This window comes from Micrasema longulum, unplaced genomic scaffold (assembly GCF_059751315.1).
Source record: "Micrasema longulum isolate JH-2025_06_02 unplaced genomic scaffold, ASM5975131v1 h1tg000731l, whole genome shotgun sequence".
NCBI classification, from domain to species: Eukaryota; Metazoa; Arthropoda; class Insecta; order Trichoptera; family Brachycentridae; genus Micrasema; species Micrasema longulum.
Window position 1 is genome coordinate 163730 of NW_028277926.1, and position 23422 is coordinate 187151.

At 34.7% G+C, this 23422-nt stretch overlaps 1 protein-coding gene and 1 long non-coding RNA gene across 2 annotated transcripts; both read right to left on the reverse strand.

Annotated features, from left to right (window-relative positions):
- Window positions 1-3603: 3603 nt before the first annotated feature.
- Window positions 3604-7792, reverse strand: LOC148279336 (uncharacterized). The gene is made up of 3 exons (XR_015822924.1): window positions 7681-7792; window positions 5117-5622; window positions 3604-4246 (listed from the first exon to the last, which is right to left on the reverse strand). It is a non-coding gene; the product is annotated as an uncharacterized LOC148279336 (long non-coding RNA).
- A 3890-nt stretch (window positions 7793-11682) lies between these two features.
- LOC148279337 (uncharacterized) lies at window positions 11683-18470 on the reverse strand. Its single transcript, XM_088230122.1, has 3 exons — window positions 18334-18470; window positions 15450-15943; window positions 11683-14081 (listed from the first exon to the last, which is right to left on the reverse strand). The coding sequence occupies exons 2-3, from the start codon at window positions 15895-15897 to the stop codon at window positions 13198-13200; spliced, it is 1332 nt and encodes a 443-aa protein (XP_088086248.1). The 5' UTR covers window positions 15898-15943; window positions 18334-18470; the 3' UTR covers window positions 11683-13197.
- Window positions 18471-23422: the final 4952 nt, after the last annotated feature.

The window sequence follows — 23422 nt, forward strand, 5'->3', positions numbered from 1 at the left end:
TAGTATTGTGATCGTAGGAAACTCTCTCGTTCTTCTGTATTTTTTTTTTTACTAATTATTTCTAGCATAAATAAATAATATTAACAAATAGTTCTAGGTGTGTGTTTTTAGGTGATTAATCGCGACTATGCGAAGTCTTTGTATTCGAGTAAAAGACTATGGAACAAATGAAAGTTGCTTTAGTTAGTGTGAAGGATGAATCAAGGACTGGCGATATGAAAGGAGATATTCTCCACCCTGTGGAAGCGGCTTCATCTCGGTACAGAAACGAGGATCCACGTGTTGTTACTGTGAAGGCTGAACCGGGAACTGGTGATGTAGAAGTAGATATTGGCGGCCTCCGTGGTGTAGTGGTCAAGACGCTTGACTCACGCACGGAAGGTTCCGGGTTCGATTCCCGGTGAGAACACAAAAATTAAAATGTGATTTTTCTCAAGCCTGGGTACTTTGTGATGTAATTCACCACTGTAATTAGGCCTCCTGGCCTGTTGTGGTGCAAAAAAATAAAATATTCTCCATACTGGGGGAGGAGCGCTCTAGCCCGGCGGAAGTGAGAAGCCAGGTGTTGTTACCGTGAAGGATGAACCAAGGACTGGCGATATGAAAGGAGATATTCTCCACACTGTGGAAGGGGCTTTATCTCGGTACAAAAACGAGGATCCAGGTTTTGTTACTGTGAAGGCTGAACCGGGAACTGGTGATGTAGAAGTAGATATTCTTCATACTGTGGAAGAAACGCTATGGCCCTACGGAAGTAAAGCGCCGGGTGTTTCTGCGGTTAAGGCTGAACCGGGAAATACTACTAAACGACAGTGTATTGAACTGGAATTCGATATTGAGCATCCCAATATAAAACAAGAAATGATAAAATCCTCTCGCAACACTGAAGGTGAGAATAAATTTTATAGTGTCGCCTCCTATTTTCATATTGATTTAAACTATTATGTTCTTTGAGGAACGTTTTAAAAATGGCGTGTTGTACCTATTCATTATATACTAGAATGCCATATCTCCGTTAATTTTACATAATAATGTTCATACGATGACAGTGTCCGCCCTTTCCCGAAACTGTTCATAAATTCAAGTGTATTTCTGTTTCGCACGTTAACTTAAATTATTAACATAGTAATTTAGCGAAATTGTAATGTTTCTTTACAAGTAAACCGTAAAAAAGAACTGAATTTAGAAATTCCTCCGCATATCAATAACATTCACAAAATTATCTCTATGCTATTCGCACTCAAACAACTCAAGATAAACAATTAGCAATTTACATCACAGGAAACTATTAAGTAACCAAAACAGTACGGCAGGATTTATGCCAGAGATTCTGACGAAATTCTCTTTCAATCATATTCGAAAACCTTTATCTTGCTAACTGTGCCTGTGCTCGGACCCACGAACCAAAGGTCTGTGGTTCGAATTCTTCTCTACCTCAACTTTATTCCCATTTTCTAATAGTGAGTTATTTACAACTCGTTGAAAATGGCCCTCAAAATTAAATATTTGGGTAAATCATAAGAACGCAAATATTTATTTTGTTAATAAAAAAAAAATTTAGTGTAAGGGCCTTACATTCCAAATGAACGAGACCAGTATAATGCTGGCCTAACATATGACAGCAAATATTTCGTGGGTGATTACATGTACAAACTAGGACTAAATTGGTAAAGGAAATGACTTGAGGTTAATAATTAAGATTAATATTCATGAGTGCCTTGCCTTGATAACTGTATGGGATGATTTCGGTATTGATTACAAAGGATTGCTTTTAGTACTGACTTTAGGTCGCGACGGGCGCTCTGATGCCGTGGTATCCTCGATCCATTGTATGGCAATCTGCACCCGGACCCAGGTCCTGAAGTCGTCGAGGGAAGCTGCTCGTAGTTTCCAGAGGTGGTGGTGGCCTCTGGGAGTCAGCGGAATCTTCTACGGTTGTACGATCACGGACGCAAAAAGTTGACTTATTAGTGTAACATTGATGGGAGCAACAAGTAAAACGAAATTGGTTGTTAGCCCACTCGGTCCAAGGTAACTTAGTTCATCGACAGTATTTGATATTAGGGGTACCACAAGTTTAAATTACTCCAAGCCAGTGGCGAGAGAGAAGTGAGCCTATTGGTCAGAAACGTGATCTTAAGGCTGGAATTGGTTGTAAGTCATTGCCGCCGGAAAGACAGGGATTTAATTGGTGTGGGTTGATGAACGCGAATTCATAACAGGTTTTTTAACCTATTACATTGAAAATCTCGTAATATTTTTTCAATTAATCGGCAACTTATCGTGTGCGAACATTACTTTAAATTTCCAATTGGTTTTTTCATTGCTATTTTGATCTTGCATACGTCTTTTTGTTTATTTCCCTTCTGCATCCATTATAAATATAACTGAGAAATCTGTAGTTCAAGTTATTTTTTTCAAATTTAATCTGTATCCCTTATTTTTTTATGTATTAATTTCTAACGTCATTTTATATTATACTAAACAAACTGCAGATTAATAAGCAGATAGAGTGTGGTTTTTATATTCGTCCCGAACACTATGGAACATATGAACGTTGCTTCAGTCAGTGTTAAGTCTGAACCGGAGACTGGCGATGTAAAACGAGATGTCGCGGAGGATACTGTGGAAGGGGCTCCATCTCCCTACGGAAGCGAGGAACCAGGTGTTGTTACTGTGAAGACAGAACTTGGGACTGACGAAGTAGAAGGAGAGAAGGAGACCCGGTACTGAACGGCTGAGTGCTATGGAGGAAATAGACATTAAGCATCTCAATAAACAAAACGAGAATGTTTGGAATCGTCTCGCAACACAAAAGGTGAAAACGCGTTTCAAGTGTGTTCTATTTCTATACTGATGAGTTTAAATGGAGTTTTTTCTTTTAGCAAAATATCAAAATGTTGTACCTACAGTTTATTAGAATGTAACCTTCAATACAATATTTTCTATTTACCCACCCCTGCCAGAACCAGTACCTAGAGATTTTCATTTCCGTATTTTTATGTTTAGTTTATAATAACACCTGTAGATGGAAGGATCTGTGCTTTCCGGAACTAGTAGTTCTTATTTTAAAGGGTGGGGGTCAGTGCTTTACAAGATCCTGAAGTCACTGCGACCTGTGAAGATCTGTTGTGACGGGTCACCGTGGATAGTTTTACCAGAGTTATCATTTTGCTAAATCTTCTCCTCAAAGCCTAGATCCGTTAAGTATCGGGCAGGTGTTGTTTAATCTACAGTGTCCTGTGCGGGCTGTAGTGATTGCCCTCACTTTGATTGATCTCTATTGTAATTTTTGTATGATTTGTATAATTCATATTTTAAGAATTATTTCTGATTATCTTTTTTGCATTGTATTCTTTGGAATTTGATTATTTATTACATTTACCTTTTTTTCTAGACTGTTATTCTATGTCATAATAATTTGATCTATTTAATTTTACTATGTATTTTTATTGCTATTTATTGTGGCTTGACAAGGGCATAGCCTAAAAAGCCTTAATAAGTTCATAAAATATTTAATTTTGTAATTTTGAATAAATAAATAAAATAAATAAATTTTATTATTGAAAAACATTATTAAACATATATAAATATTCCTTAAAATTAGATATATTCTAAAAAATACATAATTTTGATGGTTTCTCATGGGTATGAGTTAAGATGTGTGATTTCAAAGATCTTCTCCGAGAACATTTGTATTGGCACTCTGAGCATGAGAATGGTTTCTCACCGGTATGCGTCAAATTGTGAAATTTTAAATTAACTTTCTGAGAACATTTAAATTCGCACTTTGAGCATGTGAATGGTTTCTCACCAGTATGTGTCAACATGTGTCTATTTAAAGTACCTTTCTGAGAACACTTATACTGACACTCTGAGCATGTGAATGGTTTCGCGCCGGTATGAGTCAACATGTGTAATTTTAAATAACACTTCTGAGAAAATTTAAATTTGCACTCTGAACATGATAATGATTTCTCACCAGTATGCGTCAACATGTGGGATTTTAAATGACTTTTCTGAGAAAATTTAAAGTGGCACTCCGAACATGAGAATGGTTTCTCCCCGGTATGCGTCAACATGTGTTGTTTTAAATTACCTTTCCAAGAACATTTAAAATGGCACTCTAAACATGAGAATGGTTTCTCGCTGGCATGAATAAACGAGTGCAATTTTAATGAACTCTTCTTTGGAGATTTATATTGACACTTTGAACAGGCGAAATATTTCTGGCTTGCTTGTAAATCTGAAACAAAAACAAGTATAGTTTGAAACGATATTATATCAAATCTTAATAAAAAATGTAAAGGAATAAAAATTTTATCAACGGAAAATTGGACGGAGAATTATGCCTTAAAAGAACGAAATGGATGAAAAAATTCAAATATTTTTTATTATTGACAAATTGAACCCGGTAATGTATCACTATTGCTAGGTTTGAGTATACACTCGTGTTCAGATATAAAAAAATATAATCGTAAATGAGATATCAATTACTGAATTTATTTAAAATTAAATATGTAAACATTACAACTTTTGTTCTTTGGATTTGAAAAAATTGTAACGATATATGGTGAGTCACTGTCTTGAAGATACCTGTCCGATACGGTGCGAAAACGACAACCGTCGAACCTTTTAAGCCTGACTAAATTAGACAAAATCGATATTATTAAAAACGATTTTTTCGTTTTTTTAGAAAGTGTATCAGAACGACGACTTTTGTCAATATGTTTCTTTTTTGGGTGATACTCAAAAACTCTAAAAAACAATCAGTTTACCCTGAAGATGGCTCCTGCAATGGTAGCCGAAACGTCAGAATAAATCCAACACACACGGTATCACCCAAAAAAGAAACATATTGATAACAGTGACCGTGAAAACTTTCGCACCTATTTGACGATTTATGTGTTCGTTTTTCATAAATAGTAATTACATTCGTATACTAGATTTCGATCAAACTTTTTGGAAGTCATCTGATTCTTCCATTAAACAATTACTTTTAATTTAAAGTTACTGAGATTTTTTCAAATATACGCAAGAAATATGGAGTTTCAGTCTTCTGCGTGTTCATAGACGTAATCTCAGAGCAAATAATGCAGAAGGGAGTATAACTTACTTGAGGCAATTTTATTCTTACGATAAGAATCCAAACATTCTTGTTTAATGTCGGGATAATCAATATCTAACTCTGTGAAGACATCACTGGTAATCTTTGGCTGGTGACTACTGGTGCCTGGTTCAGCCTTCACGGTAACAACACCTGGCTCCTCGCTTATATAGGGGCATGAAGCCTCTTCTCGAGTATGAAGAATATCTCCCTCAACTTCGCCAGTCGACGGTTCAACCTTCACAGTACTAACACCTAGCTTCTCGCTTGTATGGGGACATGGCGTCTCTTCCTTAATATAGATAATATCTTCTTCTATATTGCCAGACCACGGTTCAGCCTTCACGGTTGAAACACCTGGCTCTTCTCCTACACAGGGACATGACGCGTCTTCCCCAGTATGCAGAATCTCGCCTTCTATATCGCCAGTCCCCGGTTCAGACTTAATATTCACTGGAGCGATATCCATTTCTTTTTCTTTCGAGAAAAGTCACAAAGGATATCTTTGATTAATCCTGGAAGTTATACAACTCGCTTATTTAAAACAGATAATTACCAACTCGAAATGCTAGAATCAACGTTACGTTATGTTTAGAAATAATAAAATAAGACATATGATGTAATACGATGTTGAAATGAAATAATGTCGCATCTTAGTTATCCAATGATAGCATCTCAGCTTTTCTTCATAAGAAAAAAAAACTACAGTGGGTTCTTTGGATGGAACAGATTTGGGGAGCTTGCCAATCATAAAGCGGTAACAATTGCACAGGAATCATTGACCCAAGTCATTTTCCAAAAAACGTTTTGTTATCCAAGTGACTTGCTTTTCAAAGAATTCAGGGTTCTTAATGTTATTTTACAGTATAAATTAAGAAAGGTAGTGGTCACACACTGCACTTCTAATATACAATTCAATAAAAAGAAGATATATGAAAACAATAACATATTACAACAGAGATGAAGAACATTTAAGAGAAGGTAATATAGAAGTCTAGGCATCTACAGGGCTTATGACCTGTCAACGGCTGGTTTAAACGGCCACTTTACACACTGTGTAACATTCACCATTCTTACCATATTTAAACATCTATATTTGTTCAATTCTTTCATCTTTGGCTGCTTACCGTGTCCCCTCCAGGCCAACTAGACTATCTGATATTTTCTATATTGGTAAAATTCAAAAAACTAATCATCAGAAACATTCAACGATCCCGTTATGTGAAACATTTAACAAAAAATTGAATAGTCTTGATATATTTAACACTTCATACAATATGTACAGAAGAGAATTAATAGGCTTGATTCATGCTCTTCATTCATAATTCATTTAATCATTAAATCAAATGCAATTTAACGCTCTCACTTTTCTTCAATCATCCTTTACCACTCCTTATCAATTTCCTTCTTTTCCTTTCCACTATCTCCTTGTTTTGTCCATATTTATCTTATTTTAACATAATTTATTATTTATATAGTTTAAATTTCAAGCCGTCGTCGCTTTATTACAGTATTATTTAGTGAATACATATAATTGGATGGCAGGCCCTACTATGTATACATTTTATATAGCTTTAAAAAATATTTATTAATTTAACCTGTACATCTATTTGTATTCGAAATAAATAAAATAAAAAATAAAAATAAATAAAATCTGTTGATGTTTGTGAAGTTAAAGAGCTGAAACCTTTATTTATGCGGGTGAGATTCATCTAATTGAATTATTTCACCTACATCGTTCTACATCTCTGTTGTAATATGTTAATGTAAACAGCTCCGCAGGGAGTCGAATCCAGTCCTTGTCTACAAAAATTTGGGCAAACTCAGAATATTGTTATGAAAACAATGTTTGAAAATGTCCAAATGCTTGTTGATTTGCTGGATTTCCTCCCTAGGGAGCTATTTATATCCAAATTTATTGCCAAAGAGAGGGAAAACAATATTGAGAAAAGAATATGGGAGTCTAGGCATTTACAGGGCTAATGATCTGTCATTGACTGGTTTAAGTGGCCACTTTACACTCTGTGTAACATTCACCATTCTGCCCATGTTTAAACATTTACATTTCCTCAATTCTTCCATCAGTTGATTCTTGTGAAGTAAAGCAGCCGAAACCTTTATCATGCGGGTGAGATTCATCCGGCTGAACCAAATCACCAATTAGGCAACGCCTGAAAACAGTTTTCCAATTTTCCAATTTTTATACTTCTAATTTTACCAGGGCATAAGCCTAGACTTCCATATTTCCTTCTCAATAACGTTTTTTCTTTCTTTTGCAATAAATTTGAAGATTTATAAAAGTTCATCAAAAGTTGTCTATGGTTATGGCTACGGTCGTATCCTGCATGGCCGATCCTAAAAAACAGCTCTTCAGTCCTCGTATAAAATACGCAAGACGCTTGCTTCACGTACGGGAGTGTCAGGTTCGATTCCCGGTGAGAACAAAACAAGTAAGTGGGATCTTTCCATCTTTCTACAGCCACCGATTCACCGCTGTAATTGAGCCTCCTGTCCTGTTGTGCTACAAATCAAATCTATACTGTTTTACTTTCCAAAGTGGAATTGTTACTTACCTTTTGCGACGACCCGTATGCAAAAATTTCGTTAAATTGTCCAAAAATATTGTAATTTATGTATTTATAATCAACGAGATAGGGGCGCGTGCTGCTTAGTGTTTGACAGCTGAACCACAGATAAAAATTAAAAGGTAAACTAACATAGATATTATTATCAACAAATTACAACAGGGATGGAGAATACCTTAAATAAGGGAATATGGAAGTCTAGGCATTTACAGGACGAATGACCTGTCATTGGCTGGTTTAAGTGGCCACTTTACACACGGTGTAACATTCACCATTTTGCCTATGTGATGAACATCGATATTTCTTCAATTCTTCCATTTGTTGATTTTAGTGAAGGCAAAGAGCTGAAACCTTTATTGTTGTGAAGAGATTCATCTGACTGAATTATTTTACATACTAGGCAAAGCCTGAAAACAATTTTCCAATTTTTTATACTTATCTTGGACCAATTGGTTTCATTACAATATTTGAGTTTGTCCAAATGTTCGTAGACAAAAGACTGGATTTCACCCCCTCGGGAGTCATTAAGATTTAAATTATGTTTTCAATAGAAGGCTGTTCTACCGTTTCTGCGAGGCAAAAAACTCTATTTACTGAATTTGTAAACTGGTTGTTCCAAATTTGCAGATTTAAGTGTCAGTAGGGGAACCCGGGCTGGAACGGGGTACCGGGGCGGAACGGGAAAGTCGCAGGAGATTCGCTACGTACGACAGAGATGCGTGAACTTCGCGCACAATAGTCAGTTCATTACGCTTTAGAAGAGAATTAATAAGCTTAATTTTTAAAAAAAAGATTGCACACATGAGATCATCGACTATTACAAATTACAAAATATTAAGTAAATTAAGATTTAAATGTAAAAGATTATCCAAAATCTGTTATAATATAATGTTGATGAAGTTGAAAAAACACGTCCTATTTACCATCTTCAATGTATTATAAAAATAATAGCTGTGAGAATGCCGTCTTTGAAAAATCCTACCAAAAATTATAATACCTCTATGTTGCCTATTTCTGAAGTGTTCAATTTATCACAGTGCTCTATCAATGTTATTCATATTAAACATTAAGTAAAATGTCTTAAAAACTACAAATCTGCTAGACTCAAGAACTTGTCTGCTTTATTTTTGAAGAAATGTATAAATTATCCAGCTTTCCTCTGTGGAAATCTAGTTTTTGGTGCCACTCTATAAAAGTGGTAAAAAAATATATTGAAAACCATAGGCCGATGATATTTTAATTGTTTGGAAGTATAGTCCTGGATAAATAAAAAATTCACTTACGCAGCGTAATTTCATTAAAAAAACACGGTTTTCTCTCAAACAGATCCACTCTAACAAACTTGACTCTAAATGAAAACTTCATTTCTGAGTCTTTGTCTGATGAAGTGCAGGTGGACTCCGTCTACACAGATTTTAGCAAACCAAATGATAAGATCTGTCATACACTACTTTTGCTAAATTTGAACAAGATGGGTGTTAAGGGCTCTCTATATGACTGGACAAAGAGTTATTAATTATTATTATTTAATAGGGATCACACTTGGGTCCGATTTGGTTTATTTTGTTCATAAATGACATTGTCAATAATTTTTTTTTAATGTCGAGATTCTTGTTTGTTGATGACCTAGAAATATTCAAAAGGATCCATAGTGTAGCAAATAGCATTGTTTTACAAAAAAAAATAGATTGTCTTTCTCTTTGATGTAAAGAAAACAACCTTTTCTTAAATGTTAGTGAAAGTCAAATAATTAGATTCAATCGTTCAAAAAAGACTAAAATTTTTATTTTAGTAGTCATATTGACTATATATTTATTAAAGAAGGGTATGTAAATACATGGATTTATATTGAGGTCAGCAAAAGATTTTAAATCAATATTATCAGTAAAAATATACATATGGTTCATTGGTTAGGAGTCAGAATACAATTATTTGATTTAGTCACATTTCTATGCTACCCATTGTCATGAAATTGAAAAAAATCCAGCATAACTGTCTCCGGTTCATAAATTTTCAATTGCATTTACCGCGAGAAAATAGAAACTAAAATATAAGCATGCCCATCCTATATGTACAATCCTAAACCAATATAGTTTTCAATGGTTGAGATTTTTTTATCATTTAAACTAGTTTGCACACGAAGTTTAAAGTTTTTTTTTCTCATCCTCATACTGTGACGAATACATCTAGACAAGTACTCCACCACACATTTTTTTGCCACCTCAAGTTCAGTGGTTATTTAATTTTTTTATTTGTTAATAGACTATTAGACTAAGCTAATTAAAATATATATATATATATCGTATTATCAGCGATACGATTTTTTAAAGTTTTTTATTTCAGAAATGACTCCGCGTGAAACGTCAGAGGTCCATTTCCGCTTATTCTCATTCAGTTCTTCCAATTGGTCCAGAAACGACAAGCAGAACAGAAGTCTTCCATACCTCTCAGATCGTAGGTTGATTCATATAAACTAGTGACGTCATTCTAAATTTGCGTTTTTATTAAAATATTTATTATTTTTTCCGTACATTTTGAAGTAACTTTGCGATACAATTTAATGTTCTTATTTTACCCGCGCAAGAAAACATATTTGTATCCAATTTCCCGTAGGGCTGAAGTTCCTCATTTAAAAATTTTATCAAATTCTTTTGACAACAGTGGGTAATGTCATATTATTTTGCGAGTATGATTTTCATAGCAGGTTTTTTACATTTTTAGTATTCTAAATTCTATATTTTGACCTACGTGAACATTTTCTATCTCAGTCGGCCTCGTGGTGTAATGGTCAGCGCATTTGCCTACCATGCAAGAGGTCTCGGGTTCGATTCCCGACATGGTTGATATGAACTATTATTCAAAGGGATGTTTTTACACTGGAATATTTCATAGTCCCTAGACTGGTACCTGATGCGTAAAATTGATCACCTTAACTTCATGTAACAAAAATGATCAAGATACGCTGCGATTGGTGTAGCAACGCAGTGCCCTATGCACCATGGTGCGGAAAGGAACGATGATGATGATCTCAGTAGAAGCTTTAATTTTCTAGAAAATAAATAAACGTTGAATTGGAAAAAATGTGTTTTATTTGAGGATTCGGGTGGTGCATAGGTCAGATGAGATGGAGAGGATTCGTTTTGGTTTTGATGGTCTCATGTTTTACTTGGCTTATCTGTTCGGTGGGTGCTTCGCCCCCCGAAATTTCTCCACCACAGTATTTACTGTGGTTTTTTACTATGTTTTCAACTGTATCTTCACTATGTCTACTACTCCTATTTTTTTATGTAATGATTAGGTACTGTTTTTTGTATATATTTTTTTGACTGGCTTAGGACGGGGTAAATGACCCTAGTTAGAAAGTCAAAGAAACATTGCATAAATTAATAATTTTACTTAGACAATAATGTAATAATAAATATATACGAAATTCTTGAATCGGTACATCATATAAAATATATGGGAATAATTATGGATAGATACTTAAAAGATATAATTCATAACACAAATAATTAGAAATCTTTCCCATGTCTTGAAGTCGATACGTAACATCTTATCCTTATATGAACCCAAACAACTATGCTATATTTTATGTTACTCCATTATAACTAATGGCATCATTGGATGGGGAGGCACTTATAAATATATTTTAAAACCTCTCGAGTCTGCTCAAAAACCGATAAAAATAATTTGAAGAAAAACATTTAGCTACCCCAATGATTTATTATATAAATAAAACACGAGTGATACTTTAATCCACAAATTTGGAATATCCAGTAACCGGTTTCATCGCTTTCGCGACATCTTCGAGACTGGTATCTTTATTAAAAAGTTAAATGTATTTATACAGAACAGAGGTAAGGATACATAATTCAAAGTTATATGTAAGTAAATTAAATAAAGTTATTTTTATCTTAAGGATCATTATCGACAAATTTTCTATGGGTTAACTAATGAATGGATATAATGTTATTTTAATGAGTTTAAGTATTTTATTTTATTGTTGGTGTCCAAATTTGTGGATTAAAGTATCACTCGTGTTTTATTCATATAATAAATTACAATGAACTTCCATCAAGAATTTTCACTTACAAACTTAAATGTTTTAGGTTACCCCAATGATGTTTTGTTTAAGGAATCAAGGATTTTAGATGTAATGCAGTTGTATATTCATAGAACAATGATGTTTGTAAATGTTAACTTTCCGCTTAATCACAGAAGGAACACTCATATACTGCCAGAAATTAAACAAGAGGGTGGGTCAAAGGGTCTACCACACACTCTGAATTCGGGCAAAGAAATTTTAAGTTTTTGAGTCCCGAAATAAACAATGTACCGCTCGATCATGACCCGGATCCAATTTGATACATTTACAAAAAAATCGTACTGGACTTGTCAGAACATTTGTTAAAATATAATTATTTTATAGGCCTACTCGGGCGCTACATGTCCATCCTGGCAACACTGCGAACAACAGAAACAGGAAACGGACGGATCGTACAACGCTGCGATAATAAGATTAGAACTCGTTTGTCCACGGCCGGTTTTGGTTCAAATCCGTTATCGCTCTCTATAACCCAAACCTTTACTACCCGCATACCATCAACTTCGAGTCACGGTTAAATTTTAGTATATTGTAACCTTTGTTGGATAAAGGTTGCTGAGGGTTTGGTTGGAGTTCCTACCCCAGTTAGAGATTGACAGAGAAGACACGAGGTTGGAGTTTAATGCGTATTTATTACACGGCGAATAAGATACAGAACTTGGTTATGTAGCACGAGCGTAGCGGCGATGATGGGTTGTAGTAACTGCACTTGCTGGAACTTGTGATGTCATCGAGCTGGTCTGACGTGAACTGAACTGACTGATGTTGGCTGCGTCCTGTGGTCTCTTTATAGACCATATTCCTTTGTAGTTCATTTCTTCATAGTAGGGGTTATGTGAATGTACTGCAGGGCGACGATCCCGTTTTTATGTGCAATGTTGCTAGAGTTGTAATGTAAGTTTTATTGGATTCGATAGAAAATGATGACATTGCATCGTCAATCATTAGTCTACTTCAGGTGAACTAATTTAACACGTGTGTGTCATCGACTATGGACTATGGACCCTACACCTTTGTAATTTGTATTTACCTTTATGTTCAATTAAAACAACAATGTAATGTAAGTGAATCATTCATTTAAACTTCACGCACCTTGCAACGAAACTGTGGTAAGTCACATAACTATTTCATTCCTACAAAAGATTCACTACATTTTTTTTTAAAAAGAATATTTAATATTGTAATCTAAATTAACTAGAAGGTAAGTGATGTTTCGTTAATGAAGGCAAAAACAAAACATTTGTCAGCTTTAAAACAGGTTGTACCTAGTTATGCAAACTACACATAATCCAGAGATATCTATTACCATACAAAATGTGGTATATAAAGATGTTGTAATTTTATTAATAAAGAATTATTATTACATATTTAAAAGATTCCTTTAAATAAGTTATTATATTCTAAAAGCTACACAATTTTGATGGTGTCTCATGGTTATGAGTTGAGATGTGTAATTTCAAAGATTTTTTCCGATAACATTTATATTGGCACTCTGAGCATGAGAATGGTTTCTCACCGGTATGAGTTAATAAGTGTAATTTCAAAGATCTTTTCCGATAACATTTGTATTGGCACTCTGAGCATGAGAATGGTTTCTCACCGGTATGAGTCAACAAGTGAAATTTTAAATTACATTTCAGGGCAAATTTAAATTTACACTCTGAACATGAGAATGATTTCTCACCGGTATGTGTCAACATGTGTGATTTTAAAGAGTTTTTCTGAGAACACTTAAATTTGCACTTTAAACATGAGAATGATTTTTCACCGGTATGTGTCAACATGTGTAATTTTAAATTACTTTTCCGAGAAGATTTATGCTGGCACTTTGAGCAGGCAAATGGTTTCTCACCGGTATGCGTCAACATGTGTAATTTTAAATGACTTTTCCGAGAAGATTTATGCTGGCACTCTGAGCATGCGAACGGTTTCTCACCGGTATGAGCCAACATGTGTGATTTTAAAGAACTTTTATGAAAACACTTAAATTGGCACGTTGAGCATGAGAATGGTTTCTCACCGATATGAGTTAACATGTGTGATTTTAAATTACATTTCCGAGAAAATTTAATTTTGCACTCTGAACATGAGAATGGTTTTTTACCGGTATGTGTCAACATGTGCTGTTTTAAATTACCTTTCCAAGAACATTTAAAATGGCACTCTAAACATGAGAATGGCTTCTCGCTGGCATGAATAAACGAGTGCAATTTTAAAGCACTCTTCTTTAGAGATTTATATTGACACTCTGAACAGGCGAAATATTTCTGGCTTGCTTGTAAATCTGAAACAAAAACAAGTATATTTTAAAAGGACGTTATATCTAATCTTTATAAAAAATGTAAAGGGATAAAAATTTTACCAACGGAAAATTGGACGGAGAATTATGGCTTAAAAGAACGAATTGGATGAAAAAGTTCAAATATTTTTTATTATTTACAAGTTAAACCCGGTAATGCATCACTATTGCTAGGTTTGAGTATACACTCGTGTTCAGATAAAATGCATATAATCAAAAATGAGATACAATTACTGAACTTATTTAAAATTATATGTATTTATAAACATTACTACTTTTGTTCTTTGGATTTGAAAAAAATTGTAATCACATAGGTGAGTCACTGTCTTGAAAATACCTGTCCGATACTGTGCGAAAACGACAACTGCCCGTCGAACCTTTTAAGCCTGACTAAAATAGAAAAAATCGATATTATGCTGAATCGTTATCCACACCTAAAACTAAAACGATTTTTTGTTTTTTTTTTAGAAAGTGTATCAGAACGACGACTTTTGTCAATTTGTTTCTTTTTTGGATGATACCGTGTGTGTTGGATTTGTTCCGACGTTTCGGCTACTACTTCAGGAGCCATCCTCAAAGGTAAACTCAAAAACACTCAGCTTACCCTGAAGATGGCTCCTGCAATGGTAGCCGAAATGTCGGAACAAATCCAACACACACGGTATGAGTTGAAATTTGAGTTTAAGTCCTTTGCGTTTTCATAGACGTAATCTCAGAGCAAATAATATAGAAGGGAGTGGAACAACTGTGGGTGGCTTCAGCCAGACGACAGAATTTGATCCAGGATACGGCTCTACCCAATGTAGGGAGTGCCGCCAAGAGATAGGTCAGAATTGAGTAAAACTCCCAGTAGTTTAACGTTTTCCACAGAGGGTCGAATACAAACTCTGTTGGCTTATGTATAAGTCACTGCACAACTCGGCTCCGGAATATCTAAGGGAACTATGCATTCCAGATGAACTAGCTGACAGGCGTCTCACGCTTAGATCAGCTACGTCTACGGCGAGAGGAAAAGTTATTATACCTCTACGCAAACAGCGCACTAAATTTGGTGAGCGCGCATTTGCGGTCGCAGGCCCTATGGCATGGAATGCTCTCCCAGCAGAGGTGCGAGGCTGTGAAAGTGAAGTGATGTTTCGGAAAAAACTTAAAACCCACTTGTTCTCTAAATCATTTGAATAAATCCGTAGCACGTGACAACAAAATAAATTATTTTAATTAAATTACAAATTTAAAAGCTTCAATTAAATTAACTTAACAATAGAATCATAATGTAAAGCGCCCTTGAGGTATTTTATTACGAAAATGGCGCTTTATAAGTTATCCACAGTAAATAAATAAATAAATACTTACTTGAGGCAATTTTATTCTTACGAGAAGAATCCAAACATTCTTGTTTAATGTCGGGATAATCAATATCTAACTCTGTGCAGATATCACTAGGAATCTTTGGCTGGTAACTACTGGTACCCGGTTCAGCCTTCACGGCAACAACACCTGGCTCCTCGCTTATATAGGGGCATGACGCCTCTTCTCGAGTATGAAGAATATCTCCTTCAACATCGCCAGTCGACGGTTCAACCTTCACAGTACTAACACCTAGCTTCTCGCTTGTATGGGGACATGGCGTCTCTTCCTTAATATAGATAATATCTCCTTCTACATTGCCAGACCACGGTTCATTCTTCACGGTAGAAACATCTGGCTCCTCGCTTACACAGGGACATGACGCGTCTTCCCCAGTATGCAGAATATCGCCAGTCCCCGGTTCAGACTTAATATTTACTGGAGCGATATCCATTTCTTCTTATTTCGTAAAAAGTCACAAAGGATATCTTTGATTAATCCTGGAAATTATACAAATCGGTTATATAAAACAGATAATTACCAACTCGAAATGCTAGAATCAACGTTACGTTATGTTTTGAAACAATAAAATAAGACATATGATGTAATACGATGTTTTAATTAAATAATCTTAGTTATCCAATGATACAATCTAAACAATTTAACTTTTCTTCATAAGAAAAAAAATACAGCTACAGTGGGTTATTTAGATATTTATAAACAGAGTTGGGGAGCTTGAACAAAAACCGAACCGGTACCGTGAACCGGTAACAATTGCACAGGAATCATTGATAAGTCATTAAAAAAACGGTTTTGTTATCCAAGTGACTTGCTTTTCAAAGAATTCAGGGTACCTACTTAATGTTATTTAATCGAACTTATTAAAAAAGGTAGTGGTCACACACTTAAATACAAGCTAATACCTTACCGTCAATATGGATATGTAACTAAGAAAAGGGGTCAAGACTGTTCTGGCATCGAGGCAACACTAATGGAAAAGCGGGAGTGTTGTTGTCGGGTTGAGGAAAATGTTGAGCTCGCTCTTTTATGACATTGGTCGTAGGAAGCCAGAGAGAGGCTGAAGCATGCCACGGATCGGAAATTCTTACTAGATGATGAAAATAAAAGATAAATAAATAAAAATAAAACAAATACTAAGCAAAAAGTTTCACCCATATTGAGTTAAAAAAAGGTTTATCATATATACTATATGTATGTATGTGTTACGTGCCACCTAAACCAGCTAATGACAAATCCTAACCCCTCTACATGCCTAGACTTCCATATTCACTTATCTTAAATGTTCTTCATATCTGTTGCAATTTGTTAAAATGTATATATTGTATTGTAACAAGTTTGTACAGTATATGTCCCTTCTATCTTTAACACAAATTAACTTTTAAACGATAGTAATATTAATATTTTTTAACCTAGCATGGAACGGGGTTGTTACCGTAATCTTGTAAGCTGGGAAAAGTTTCTTAAAAAAATATGCAAATATGGTTAAATGTTTAAATAAAGAAATATAGAAGTCCCAGCATTCACAGGACTATCATATGAACTGTCATTAGCCGAGTTACATTGACTGTTACGCTTTCGATAAAATAAAACTTGGACCCATTGAAATTCACATATGTTGGCAACTTAAATCAGCATGAGTTAGTGCTGAGTAGCATCGACTCAAGGTTGATGAATGGTGTTGAAAATGAATCTCTTTACAACAATAAAAGTTTCAGCTCTTTAACATCACTAAACTCTATAAGATTTGAAACTGAAAATGCATTAGATAACTTGATGGAGACTATACCAATAAATATGTACATCTCCCTTCCCCTTCTTATCCTAGCTTCGTGCATCCTTGTTCTAATCCCGCCCAATTTACAATAACTGTTCATTAAAAAAAATACGAATATTGTTTAAATATTTAATGTTAAATAGGTGCGAAGGTTTTCACGGTCGCTGTTATCAATAAGTTTCTTATTTGGGTGATACTGTGTGTGTTGGATTTGTTCCAAAGTTTCGACTACCATTGCAGGAGCCATCTTCAGGACTCAGACTCAGTTTACCCCGAAGATGGCTCCAGCACTGGTAGCCGAAACGTCGGGACAAATCCAACATACACGGTATCACCTAAAAAAGAAACATACTAAATTTACATAAACAATATATGTATTATATTTTCTTCACTAACTTTGTGCAATTTGTGGCAATCTGTTATTGGTTCTGAGTCTATACAATGTATCTGTTGTTTACTGAAGAGCTGTTGGTTTCCCAAATTAAATAAAATCAACTGATGGAAGAATTGAAGAAATATGGATGCATAATCAATGGGAAAATGGTGAATGTTACACAGTGTGTAAAGTGGCCAGCCAAACCACCCAATGATAGGTCATAAGCCCAGCAAACGCCTAGACTTCCATATTCCTGCTGACATTTGTCAACCTACTCAAGTCATTAAAAGAAACATCCTGGTTTTCATCGCAGTACCTCGGCCTCGCGCTTAAATAATATTACAATCACAATTTACAAATTATTATTTCAACCATCACTGAGCTTCCAATATACGATTCCCTTAGTCAATAGCTGTACTTATGTAATAATAAGAAGATATATAAGTTCATTAAAAGTTGTCTTTGGTTATGGCTCCGGTCATATCCAGCATGGCCGATGCCAAAAAATAGCTGTCCAGTCCTCGTATAAAGTACGCAAGACGCTTACTTCACGCACGGGAGTATCGGATTCGATTCCCGGTGAGAACAAAACAAGCAAGTGGGATCTTTCCATCTTTACACGGCCACCGATTCACCGCTGTAATTGAGCCTCCGGCCTGTTTTGGTGCTACAAATCAAATATATACTGTACTACTTTTCAAAGTGGAATTGTTACTTACCTTTTGCGGCGATTTGTATGTAAAACCTTCGGTAAATTGTCCAAAAATATTGTAATTTATAATATTGTAATTTATGTATTTATTATCAGGGAGATAGGGACGCGTCCTGCTTAGTTTTTGACAGCTGAACCACAGATAAAAAGTAATGTGGAAAAACTTTCATAGAAATTATGTTTAGAATAGAAGGCTGTTCCACCGTTTCCGCGAAGCAAAGAAGTCTATTAACAGACTTTGTAAAGCTAGGGTTTCCTAGGACAGCGGTGCCCGTATCTTAACGGCCGTACTGAACGGTGATGCGGTTGACAGCCGTCGTAACGGTTACTAGAGACTGGTTTTCTAGGAAAACGGCGTTATCAACACCATTTAACACCCTTTTCATAAGAAATCATTCTCTAGTCACCGTTACGACGGCTGTCCACCGCATCACCGTTCACTACGGCCGTTAAAATACGGGCACCGCTGTCCTATGAAACCCTAGCTTAACTCTCTCATTGTTTATTTCAAATTTGTAGATTTAAGTATCAGCACCGCAAAACCGTCCAATTTTGCCCTGGATGGATATTTTGCCCAAAAAGTCTAGTTTATGAGCAACTTATAAAAAAATATATTTCTATTTGATTTCGGTAAATTTGGTACATTAAGGACGAAAGTAGATTTATGTCACTAACTTTCCTTAGAAGCTTTAGTCACTAACATTACTCAGTGGCTTGTCAGAACCTGTCAAAGTGCGTGTGTAATTAGTTGCGGGCCAATTATACTGCTCGGATAGCAAAGACAAAGGTAAGTTTTTCTTGCTGCACAATATAGACTGAGGTTTTTAGATCATTTTTTGTTTATATTATATGCTGTCAGTAGCCTAAATCAAGAATTATGACCATGGGCAAATTAAAAGGCATAAGTTGAGCCTCTGAGTTGTCAATTTTGCCCAAACGAAAAAATGTGTTAGGCTTGTCACTTTCTAATTTAAATAATTAGTTTAAATTAAATTTAAACTCTTACGAAGGTTTCGCACACATTTGGTATCTTAGATTTTCAATAGTATTATCATTATTGTGGACAATTTCATTTAATTCTTCTTTGCCTTTCTTAATTCATTAGGTAATATGTTTTTTTATTCCTTATATTGCTTTTTAATAGTTTCTGAAGCATTTCTTATTTTCTTCATTGTAAGCAATTTGTTTTTATATTAGATAATTTTCATAATATCTGGAGTTAACTAGCCTCCATTATTGCCCACCCTCCAACGATATTTTTTCACTTTCGTAGTATGGAAGTCCATAAGTCCAATCTAAGTAGATTACAAAATAATTTATATTAATTTTTAAAATTGATGTCGTCTGGTTCAATCCTTTTTAGTTGTCCATCAACTATATTCCTGAAACAGTTATGGTTTCTTGCAACATAGGTATAAGTATTTGCTATTTCGAAAAATGTGTGTATCTACCTGATAATAAAAATTGTCATTTAGATAATTAAGACTAGGATTATTGGCATGTGTACTTAAATAAAACATTTCTTTAAATAAACAAGATTTATTAATTTTTCTTAAGTTATCATCCAGATTTTGACAACCTTAAGGCCTATAAATTGCTTGTATGAAAACAAATAAAGTTTGGCGGGTGAATTTGCCCAGTTGTTTTTAGACGAATATTTTATTAGTAAGCCATTTAAAATATGTTCAAACGACAATTTTGCCCTTGAATTAATAATTTAATCAAGTAGTTCTTAGACAAGAACGCCATATAAGCTACAGTTCAACAAATAATGGTTGCGGGCAAACATGGACGAACATGGAGGTAATTTGCCCTGATTTTTCAATTGCTTTGAATCGCATTTAAATATGACTGAATTTACAACTAGTAATTAAAAAGTAATTAAAAAGTAAAGCACAACGTGCATTTTTTTTAGAAGATTAACAATTGTAAAAAAGCGGGCTAAATTGGACGGTTTCGCGGTATACCTGAAAATGGAGTATATTTCCTTTCTACTGTGTTAAGGTTTACTTGAAGATGCCAACAAAATTCGTTGTAATATTCATAGTGGTTGCGAGATATGAATTAATTAAGTGCAATTTGCAACGCCGGTTAAATCAGAGGAACGGGTGGGTTAATAGTGATTCTCGGTTATTTTCAAAGTTGATGAATTTGTCATTTCACTTTATAATTTTATAGTTTATATTTTACTAAATGAAATGTCAGCAAATCACTTAGGTAATAATATTAAAACGATTTTAACATAAGTATTTTCTTCTATAATTCAGCTTAAAATTACGGTAAACTTAAACTTTTACGTAAATTATTGTGGTCTTACTGGAAATTTAATCCGAAACTCTTCGTGTTGAGAGCATTTTTCTGAGAACATTTAAATTTCCATTTTGAGCATGATAATGGTTTCTCACCGGTATGAGCCAACATGTGTGATTTTAGAGAACTTAAGACAACACCTAAATTGGAACTTTGAGCGAGCATGAGAAACCATTCTCATTGGTACGCGTCAACATGTGTGGATTTAGGCACTCTTCTGAGAACACTTAAATTGGAACGTTGAGCATGAAAATGGTTTGTCACCGGTACTAGTGTGAGTTGACACATGTGATTGCAGACGAACTCTCCAATGTTTAAATTGGCACTCTGAGCGTAAGAATGGTTTTTCACCGGAATAAGTCAACATGAGACGCTTTTACTTACTAAGTAGGTACTTTTCCGAGAACATTGGCCCATGAACATGAGAGTGGTTTCTCACGGGTATGAGTCAACATATGTGATTTCAAATTATTTTTCCGAGAACAATTAAATTGGCACTGTGAACATGAGAATGGTTTCTCACCGGTATGAGTCAGCCGGTGTGATTTTAAAGCACCTTTCTGAGAACATGTAAATTGGCACTCTAAGCATGAGAATGGTTTCACATTAGTATGAGTCAACATATGTGATTTTAAAGTACCTTTCTGAGAACACTTGTATTGGCACTCTAAGCATGCAAATGGTTTCTCACCGGTATGTGTCAACATGTGTAATTTTAAATGACCTTTCTGAGAACACTTGTATTGGCACTCTGAGCACGAGAATGGTTTCTCACCGGTATGTGTCGACATGTGTGATTTTAAATTACCTTTCTGAGAACATTTAAAATGGCATTCTGAACATGAGAATGGTTTCTTGACAGAGTGGGTCAACATATGCCAACTTAAAGAATCTTTCAGTGAACACTTAAATTGGCACTTTGAGCATGAGAATGGTTTCTCGCGGCTATGTGTTATTTTGTGTGACTCTAAAGTATCTTTTCGATAGCATTTATACTGGCACTCTGAGCATGAGAATGACTTCTCTCCAGTATGCGTCAACATGTGGGATTTTAAATGACATTTCTGAGAAAATTTAAAGTGGCACTCTGAACATGAGAATGGTTTCTCACCGGTATGTGTCATCACGTGTTTTTTTTAATTACCTTTCAGAGAACATTTATAATGGCACTCTGAACATGAGAATGGTTTCTTGACAAAGTGGGTCAACATATGCGAATTTAAAGAACCTTTCAGAGAACACTTAAATTGGCACTTTGAGCATGAAAGTGGTTTCCCGCCGGTATGAATAAACGAGTGCAATTTTAAAGAACTTTTCTTTGGAGATTTATATTGACACTCTGAATAGGCGAAATATTCCTGGCTTTCTTGTAAATCTGAAACAAAAACAAGTATAGTGTATGAAACAACGTTATATCTTAGCTTAAGAAAAGATGTTAAGGGGTAAAAATTTTACGAATGGAAAATTGGACGTAGAATTATGCCTTAAAATAACGAATTTCATATTTTGTTTTATTATTTACAAGGTGAACCCGATAACGCTTCGAAATAGCTAGGTTTGAGTATACACTCGTTTACCGAGAAAATTCATACAATCGAAAATTTGGAGTAAATATTTTCAAAAACATTTTAACATAAACAGTTTGGGCCTAGCCACCGTACGGGGTGGGCGTGAAATATAGTTCCTCGCCAACCGTAGCTTTAAATTTGAAAATAAGTTGTTAACGTTTGAAAACACTGAGTTAATGTTTTTAAGTCGTTAATGTGTAGTCATGTTATGGACAAACAGTGGAAAAAAGAAGACTATTTATTTAATATCATTGTTTTACACGTTATTCTTACCAAAATATGTGACAAAGAGAGGATAAGATAAGGAAACATTCAAACAATAGTGCGCCAGTAACTTTAAAATCATAAAACTTTATATGAATCTATTAAAACCGTATAAGAAAGCATCAACTTTTGATGAGAAAGTATCGAAATTTAGCTATCTGGAACACCACATCCCATAATGAATCAATTACAACAGTGCTACTAAAAGTGAACTTACGTTTATTAATAAATATATAATATGTTTATTACCCACCTTCTAATAACATAGAAAATGATGAAACATACACGTGTTTGTGTTATATTAATGTAGACAAGTAAATTGAACAGGAATGTTGCGTCTCATAAAACAAAACAGTACGGATCAAAATAGATACCAAGTCGTTGGAACAATAGGCATCATCCCTCAGTAACAACACGTGTGCATCAACCATATTAGGCCTCATGGCGACGGATCTACCTACTTTCTACAAAAGCTACCCTTTGGAAGTCTATCTTTATTTTGTTAACCATAATGTTGAAACAGTGCTTTATTTATTTAGTTTTTTATTGCTTTCTTCTTGACATGAACACTTGACAAATTTACTACTATGCTCTATGTTTACGTTTATTTCTTGTAAATTTATTGATATCATTTTAAGTTGCTAGAATTTGTCGTAGTTGATAGAATTGGTAATATAGCTTCGTTATGTAACTGCTATCAACTATAAAAAACCTTAATTTTGTAAATGGTTACTAGAATTCCAACCGTTTATGCGTAGTAGCTGCAAGACATGTTGTAATCTAACTCATTTTGATTTTTTAATTAAATTTTTTATTTTCATTAATACACTAAATTTCTTTGTCAATTTAAAAATAGGTAAATGGGGGCTAGATTTCTTACCGTTCATGCGCTCTGTAGCTATAAGACGTGCTGTATTAAGCTCCTATCTGTTATAATTATCTAGTGATTTTCAC